Source organism: Nannospalax galili, unplaced genomic scaffold, assembly GCF_000622305.1.
Source record: "Nannospalax galili isolate Female #2095 unplaced genomic scaffold, S.galili_v1.0 scaffold644, whole genome shotgun sequence".
NCBI lineage: Eukaryota > Metazoa > Chordata > Mammalia > Rodentia > Spalacidae > Nannospalax > Nannospalax galili.
In genome coordinates this window covers 169,659-177,983 of record NW_008351473.1, presented here as the reverse complement: position 1 = coordinate 177,983, position 8,325 = coordinate 169,659, and the positions used below count along the sequence as shown (strand labels likewise).

At 47.9% G+C, this 8,325-nt stretch overlaps 1 protein-coding gene across 5 annotated transcripts in view; it reads right to left on the bottom strand.

The window, feature by feature from the left end:
- Window positions 1-568: 568 nt before the first annotated feature.
- The window catches only part of Hip1 (huntingtin interacting protein 1), a 132,974-nt gene continuing 125,217 nt past the window's right edge, over window positions 569-8,325 (bottom strand). For all 5 annotated transcript variants that reach the window (XM_008848363.2, XM_008848365.2, XM_008848367.2 and 2 more), the window contains exons 28-32: window positions 7,239-7,362; window positions 6,698-6,759; window positions 5,189-5,297; window positions 2,887-2,967; window positions 569-2,164 (exon numbers count right to left, since the gene is read on the bottom strand). In XM_008848363.2, coding sequence (XP_008846585.1) covers window positions 2,915-2,967; window positions 5,189-5,297; window positions 6,698-6,759; window positions 7,239-7,362 — 348 coding nt within the window. In that variant the 3' untranslated portion in view covers window positions 569-2,164; window positions 2,887-2,914. The remainder of the gene's footprint in view (window positions 2,165-2,886; window positions 2,968-5,188; window positions 5,298-6,697; window positions 6,760-7,238; window positions 7,363-8,325) is intronic.

Genomic DNA, 8,325 nt, shown 5'->3' with positions numbered 1-8,325 from the left:
GACCCTGTCTCAAGGAAAAAAAAAAAAAAAAAAGACACAAAAAAAAATAAAAAAAAAAAAGGTCTCACTATGTAGCCCAGGCTAGTCTTGAACTCATGAACAAGTATGAACCACCACACCTGGCCCAACAATGGGGCAGTTTCTAACTTGCACTACTATTAAAGTAATTCTAGGTTGGGCGTGGTGGCAGACCTTTAATCCCAGCACTGGGACCAGGCTGGAGGTACAGGCAGGTGGATCTCTTTAGGTTCCAGGCAGCCTGATCTTAGTGAGACACTCAAAGCTAAAAAAGTAATATTATACATTGATACATTGGGCAGGTAGGGACATTTTTGTGAGTTGCCTTGTGCTTGAGCTCTTGACTGTTTTGTTATGCAGAATGTATTAGGGTTTTTAAATATGGGTGGCTTCTTTTCAGCAGGGACACTATTCAGAGAACCCTGATTTATTGCTTTCTGCTTGCTTTTTCATCTGGCTGGGATGCAAGTATGAGCATTCTAACCCTGGAAGCAAGGACTGCATAGTCACCTTTGGAAAAGCCATCCTACAATGAACCACACAGACTGGCTGACAGGCTCAAATGGGCCAGTGATGTCACTTGTGAGAGACTCAAAGCAGAGACACATTCTTCTGACATAAGACCATCCAGCTTCCACTGCAGCTGTCTCCATTCTTTAGCCCAGTGTGGGGGCCACATGTCTAGGAAAGGCCATGTGGGTTCCTGGGACAGTATTGGGAGTGCCCACTTAGAAAATGCACGGAAACAGAGTGGAGGGTGGGGTGGGTGAGGAAGGAAGCAGGGGGTTAATTCACAGTGATCAAACAGAAGTCTCACAACCTGTCACTCAGCAAGACTTAGTCTGTTGGGTTGGGGACAGGCTCAAGGAAGTGCTTGCTGGCGCCCATCTATGAGGTGCTACAGACAGACAAGGAAGACACCATTTTTTTTTCTCCTTGAAAATCAGAAGGTCACTTAATTCAGGGGTCCATTCAGCTGCAAAGTGTTGTCAGGCTGCCTGTTTCTAGGTGGGCTGCCCTCTGTCTCCATCCTGTCTGCAGGGCAGCAATAGTGGGGTGTCTGCGTTTGTGTGCACATGTATGCATGTGTCACAGCAAGTGATCCCTCTTTCCGTTTTTCCCTGTTCCCCAACACTTCAAGGAACTTGCCTGCATTGGAACTCAAGCCTGGAACTGATGAGGCTTGGCCCCTTAGCCTTGACTGTGATCTGTGAAGATGGAAGACAGAAGGTGTGGCAGGAGCAAGCCTGGTCAGTCACGTGTGGTCCTGATGTCCTCCAGGCATCTCTGGGGGAGGCTGTTGCTTGAAGATTGTTAGTAATAAATATGAAGAGTCCTATAGCCAGCAGTGTTTTTTTCCCCCCGGCAGAAGCAAATGGGTCTCAGCTTGAGGGTCTGTTGAATATGTAGCACATGGAATTATCTTCTTCCGGTTCAACAGGATGCAAAGGTAAAGCAGCTGGAGCAAGGAACTGATTCCTCTGTCTATGTCTCTCTTAGGGCCCTATGTTTAAAGGGAGGTAGCCCGTGGGACATCTAGGGATGTAGTGTTGATGCTTACACCAGTTCTATTCAAACATGTCTGAGGGTAGGGGCAGAGTGTGAACCTGGTCAGAGGAGCTGCTAAGAAAAATGTCTCCTGAACAGCTGGGCCTCTGGCACCTTACTTTTTACTCTCTGGTACCCCCTGGCTTGTGAAGGTGGACAGAGGCCTTCAGCTAGCATCCAGGGAGAGGAAGAAAAGGCACTAGCTCTGGTTCTGATTTTTGAGGAGAGCTGTCACCCCCCCTGGGGGGGAGTGGCCTCGGTTGATGGAGGAGGCTGAGGTGGATGGAGCACCAGGTGGCACCATAGTATGGGGGGCTTCCTCTCAGAAGGCTTTGAGCTCCAGGGAGTAGGGGTGGCACCCTTTTTGAGAGATTTGGCTGTGTGAGTGAAATTTGCAAAATAGAAAACCCAAACGACTACTTAATAAGAAGCAGTGGGGATCAGTGGAACTGCCAAGTAGGGTATGTGGGGCATTGCTTTGGTGGTGTCCATCGGGCCACTCCTCCCTGTTCTTCCGACTGGGGATTCAGAGAGCATCCTGGTTGGGAATCCATCGCTCGATGTTCACAGGTTTGTGCAAATGACAAAATGCAAAAGACTGAGGAGGGGGAAAAAAAGAACAGGTGTCAGATGTCCTTAAAGCTCTCAGTGACAAGAAACCTCTCTAGGAAGGGCAAGAATAGGGGTCAAGAGATGGCACTGGCTACTCTTGCAGAGGACCAGGGTTCAGTTCCCAGCACCCACATAGCAGCTAACAACTGTCCTTAACTCGAGTACCAGGGGATCCAATGCCCTCTTCTTCTGGCCTCCGTGGGCATTGGATACATGGAGTACACTTACTTACATGCAGGAAAAACACTCATAAAATTTAGAAAAAAAAAATCAGGGGCTGGAGCAGTGCCTCATAGGTTAAGAGCACTGGCTGCTCTTATGGAGGACGAGTTTGGTTCCCGGCACCACATGTTGCCTAACAGTCATCCATAATTCCAGTTCCAGGGGATCCAAAACTCTCTTCTGCCTCCTGTGGGCATTGCATGCACATGATGCACTTACATACAGGCAGGCAAAACACTCATACACATAAAAATGTAAAAACAAAGCAAAAGGACAGGACTACTGAGGAACGGCAAGGCAGGTTCGCCATATCCCTATTCTCTGTTGACCCGAGACTGCTTATGGCCAACACAAGCCTGTCTGGATGTTAGGGACACGGGAGAAGAATTCAGATCATGCTGGGCCTTGGCTTCGGTCAAAAGAGTGGGCTGCAAGGATCTGGTCTGCCATGGTGGTGGAGGGGGCATGTCACAAAGAGGAATTTACATTCTGGTATGTGGGCGTTGGCTTGGCTCTATTCTTTCTCGGATGCTGCTTCTTGCAGGGAAGATGCTGATGCTTCGGTGCCTAAAAGAAAAGTATTTTATGTCACATGGAACTTCATGCATGTACAAGTTCATCATGCCAACAAAGAGATAATATCATCTGATATTATCAACTATGCCCCTAAGGTCAACAAGGGGCCAGTGGTATGGATCATTAGTGGAGCACTTGCCTAGAATCGTCCAGTGAGGGGCCAGAGTGATATCACAATGGCAGATCTATGGTTAGGGGTGGTCATAAGCATCAACAGTAACCCACTTGACCTTGGACATGTGGAGAAGCAGCACACAGAGCACACATGATGGTGGGTCTCTGGGCTGGGGCCTGGAGACATGTCTTTTCAGATTATGTCTTTTTGAGACAGGGATTCCCTGTAGCCCCAGCTGGCCTGGAACTCTCTGTGTAGACCAGTGTGGCCTCAAACTCACAAAGATCCATCTGCCTCTGCCTCATAAGTGCTGGGACTGAAGGTGTGCGCCACCACACCTGGTAATAATTTAAAAAATATATATTAAAAGATTTATGGGCCAGGTGTGGTGACCCTGTATCAAAAACCAACCAAACAAAAAAATTCATTATTATTTTGTTTGTGCACTGGGGTTTGCTGCCTCTCGGCCTTGTCCCAGATTTTGTGGGAGACCCTTCCCAAGGGAATAAGGTGGTGAATGTAGGCTGGGTGTGGTGGCACACACCTTTAATCTCAGCACTCGGGAGAGAGAGGCAGGCATATCTCTGTGAGTTTGAGGCTAGCCTGGTCTACATAGTGAGTTCCAGGCCAGGTGGGGCTGCAGGGAGACCCTGTGTCAAAAACCAAACACAGTCATTATTACTTTGTTTGTGCATGTGCACACATGGGGCCACAGCACACATGTGGAGGTCAGAGGAAACTTTTGGGAGTTAAGAGTTCTTTCCATTGTGGGTTTGCAGATTGAACTCAAGTTGTCAGGGTTGCACTTTAATCCACTGAGCCATCTCACTAGCCTTATATTTTGTTTTTATTCTAGTGCTATTATGAATTGAACCCAGGCCCTCATGCATGTTAGGCAAGCACTCTACTGGAAAGTCATGCACCATTGAGCTGCAACCTCAGCCCCACACTGGCAGATTTTAGGCATGTGCTCTACTACTGAACTACACCTCTACTCCCTCACTGGGAGTTCACTTTGTAGACCAAGCTGGCCCCCAATTTTCAATCCTTCTGCCTTGGACTCCAAAATAGCTGGAATTATAGGTAGGTTATGTGACACCAGGCTCAGTTTTGGGGGTCTGAATATTCTCCTACCTAACTTTTCATCTTAACTTTTTCTATCTTTTGATCACTGTGGCCTTAAACTTATTATTTATGGGGCTGGAGAGATGGCTCAGTGATTAAGAGCACTGACTGCCCTTGCAGAGGACTGGGGTTTGCTTACCAGCACCCACAATGCAGCTAAAAACTGCATGTGGGTGCTGGTAAGCCATGTCCTTAACTCCAGTTTCATGGGAATCTGAAGCCCTCTTCTGACCTCCATGGCATTGCACGACATGAGTGCACTCACATATACGCAGGCAATACACTCACACACATAAAATAAAAATAACAAAATATTAAAATAATTTTATTTATTATTCTTAGTGTGTGTGTGTATGATATGTGTGTGTGCAGGTGTATATGTACCATGGACAATCTGGGGGGTGGGGGTCAGTTCTTTCCTCCAACTATGGGTTCCAGGGATTGAACTCAGGTTGTCAGGCTTGGTGTTGGAAGCATTTTACTGACTATCAACTCACCCAGGCTCTCCACTGTGGCCTTTTGCTGGTTTTACAGTCAGTACCTTATAATTCCCATGCCCTGTCTTCTAGTGCTCCACTGACCACTATGTGGCCAGTACACACTAGTGACCTGGGAGGACATTGTAGTAACTGAATCACAAGTTCATTAGTCAATGCAGAGGTGTGTTGTTGTTTTGTTTTGTTTTTTTATAATTTTCATTTTTTTTTCAACATTACTCAGGGTGACCTCAAACTTGTGACCTTCTTGCCTCTGTCCCCAGAGTGTGGGATTACAGGTACAGACCACCTAGCATAAAGCTGAATGGTGACAACACAAGCTTTTTGTTCACTGTGCTGTACTCCAGCTTTAGGTTTAAAGAAATGAAAAAAGGAGAGGAGAGGAGGAGGAAACGGCGGGCCAGAGGGTTCACTGTTGTGTGAGCAGGGAAGCCCATCCCTGCTGTGGCATGCTGGGTCCCCATGGCCAGCTTACCCTCTTCCCAGCCCTCAGCAACACCAGCCAGCTCGTAGTGCTTTTTCCGAAGTTCTCCTAATTTCAGCCGCTCCTTCTGCAGGTCGTTTTCCAGCTCCAGCACCCTAACCTGTTGGAAAAGTTAGGGAAATTGTCTTATTTCTTTTTGGTCCTGGGGATCGAATCCAGTGTCAAACACATGCTGAGTGGGTGTCTGTTCTACTAGTGAGCTATGACCCTACCCTCCTCTGTATCTCTTGGTCTCTCTTTCTCTCTCTTTGAAGCAGTGGAAATCGGACCCAGGGCCTCATACATGATAGACAGGTGCCCTACTGCTGAACCACATCCCCAGTCCTTATTGGGGGATTCTAGGCTGGTGTTCTACCACTGAGTCATGCCCCCATCCCCTCACTGGGGGAGTCTAAGCAGGTGCTCTATACTGAGCCATGCCCTCAGCCCCTCACTAGGGGATTCTAGGCAGGTTTTCTACCACTGAGCCATGCCCCCATCCCCTCACTGGCGGATTCTTCAGGATATTCTCGTAACTGAAGAGGAGGTGTGTTCATTGAGTCCATGTCCTATCCATCCTATTTCTATACCTGAATTCTCAAGTTCAACCCAATTTTGAGACAAAATCACATGTAGCCCAGGCTGGCCTGGATCTTGCTATATAGCTGAAGCTAGCCTTGAACACTTGTTTCTCTTCCCTCCACCTCCTCAGTGCCAGGATTAGAGGTGTACCACCACACTCAGCCATCTCTCTTGTTTTTTTTAATTAAAAAAAATTGCGTGTGTGTGTGTGTGTGTGTGTGTGTGTGTGTGTTGGTTTCAATAAGTGTCCTCCACAGGCTCAAGTATTTAAACACTTGGTCAGTTGGTGCTGTTGTGGGAAGGTCCTAGAATCCCTAGGGTACAGCCCAACTGGAGGAAGCTCATCAGTGGGGGTAGACTTTGCAAGTTCATAGCCACCTCCTATTTCCAGTTTGTCTCTCTGCTTCCTGTGCCTGCTTGAAGATGTGAGCTCTCAGCTCCAGCTGCGTCCTGCCATGATGGCTTCTTATCCCTGTGGAACTGTAAGCCAAATAAAGTCTTCCTTCTCTAAGTTGCCTTGACCATGGAGTTTAATTATAGCAACAGAAAACTAATACAGGGAGTGGTTTATGTGCACAGGAGTATATGTGTACATGGAGGCCAGAAGAGGGCACGAGATACCCTGGAGCTGAGTTACAGATGGTTGTGAGCCTCCAGATATGAGTGCCAAAAAATGAACTTGGGTCTTTTGCAGGAGCAGCAAGTGTTCTTAACCACTGAGTCATCACTCCAGCCCCATCATTTTTTTTTTTTGACAGTCTCACTATGTAGCCCAGGCTAGCTTCCCAAGTGCTGGGATTCTGTATGTGTGCCCCATTCCTGGCTTCACTTGTCCTTAGGTTTCTCATTCTCACTCTGGGTTTTTTTGATACACATGATACTGGGGGTTGATGTGTAAGCAGAGGAAGCCTGGCCTTGGAAGGGCCATGGTGCTCTCACCTGGGAATCCATCTCTTGGCGCTTGATCTGGGTCAGCGTCATGCTTGAGAAGTCCATACTGTCTGGAAGACGGAAACAGGAAGAGCCAGTCAGTGTCTTCCTTTGATGCTCAGCTGTGAGGACAAGGTTAGTTCCCTGCTGAAATGCTTGACCTGCCCTCTGCCCGCTGTTATGGTTGGAATCATCAATGTCCCCGCAGGATTATGTTTGGAGCACTTGTTCTCTGGCTGGGATGCTATTTTGGGGACTCTGGAATGTTTAGAAGGTAACACCTGACTGGCAGAGGTAGGTCCCTAGGTATGTCCCTGGAGCTCGCCAGCTAGCCCAGTCTAAATAATAAGTGAGTTCCAGGTTCAGTAAGAGACCCTGTTTCAAAAGATAAGGTGGAGAAGCGAGAGAGGAAGACACCTAACATCTGGCCTCCACATGCCTGCACACGCACGCACACACACACACACACACACACACACACAGAGAGAAAGAAAAAACAATTCAGAACTAAACTGAGATTATGTGCAAAAAAGAGTAGCTGAAAGGCTACCTGTCTCCTCAATCTGAGATTTGCCGGAAATGGTTGAGGCCACCACAGCAGCAGTGGCTTGGCTCACTCCCCGGGAAGCCTGCTGCAGCTGGCTCAGGTTGGCGCTGCCCTTGTTCGCTTTCACCTGCCAGGATAAAGCAGTCATGTTTGTATCATACCTGGAGCAACAAGGATGGGACCAAAGAGCTGGTCTGAGGGTTCTTGGCATACATGTGACACCCAGTCATCCCCAGTGCATCTCCGGGCTACTGCTGCCTATGGGGCTGGCTCTTGATGTGATTAGAATGGAAGGACTGACCCCTGGCCTATGGGCTTGGTGAACCCAGACTCTGCTTTTACAGTTATCTGGGTAAACTCTTCCAGTTGTGGGAAACAACTTGGGACCTTAAGAACTAAGGAAGAATAAAGGGCTCTCACTGGGTAAGGCCCTGGCTCACTGGGGAGGAGACCCTGGTCACAAGCTTTGGATGAGGATTAAAATAGGGCAGTGGTTCAAGTTTAGAGACAAATGACAGGCAGGCACTAGTTATATGGACATGGAATCTCAGAGCCAAGCCAGGCTGACGCTGCCCTTGTTAGCTTTCACCTGTTGATAGTGCCAAGCAGTTCTACCAACACATACTTTTTTTTTGAGACAGGTCTTACTATGTATGCCAGGGTGGCCTGAAACATGTTATATAGATTAAACTGGCTTTAAATTCATGGATATCTGCTTACCTCTGCCTCTTGAGTGCTGAGATTAAAGGTATGTGCCACTAAACTCAGCTAGCAGATTTTGCAGTTCTGGGAATGGAACCCAGAGCCTTGTGCCTATTAGATTTTACTATTGAGCCACGTCTGAGCCCCTCACTGGGGGAGGCTAGACAGGTGCTCTACCACTGAGCCATGTCTGAGCCCCTCACTGGGGGAGTCTAGGCAGATGCTCTACCACTGAGCCATGTCCGCAGCCCCTCACTGGTGTTGGGGGGGGGAAAGGGAGGTTCTAGGTAGGCTCTACCACTGAGCCACACTTTTTCTGGCCTCTGTGAGCTTTGCACAGATGTGGTCACGTACATACATGCAGGCAAACACTCATATATATATATAT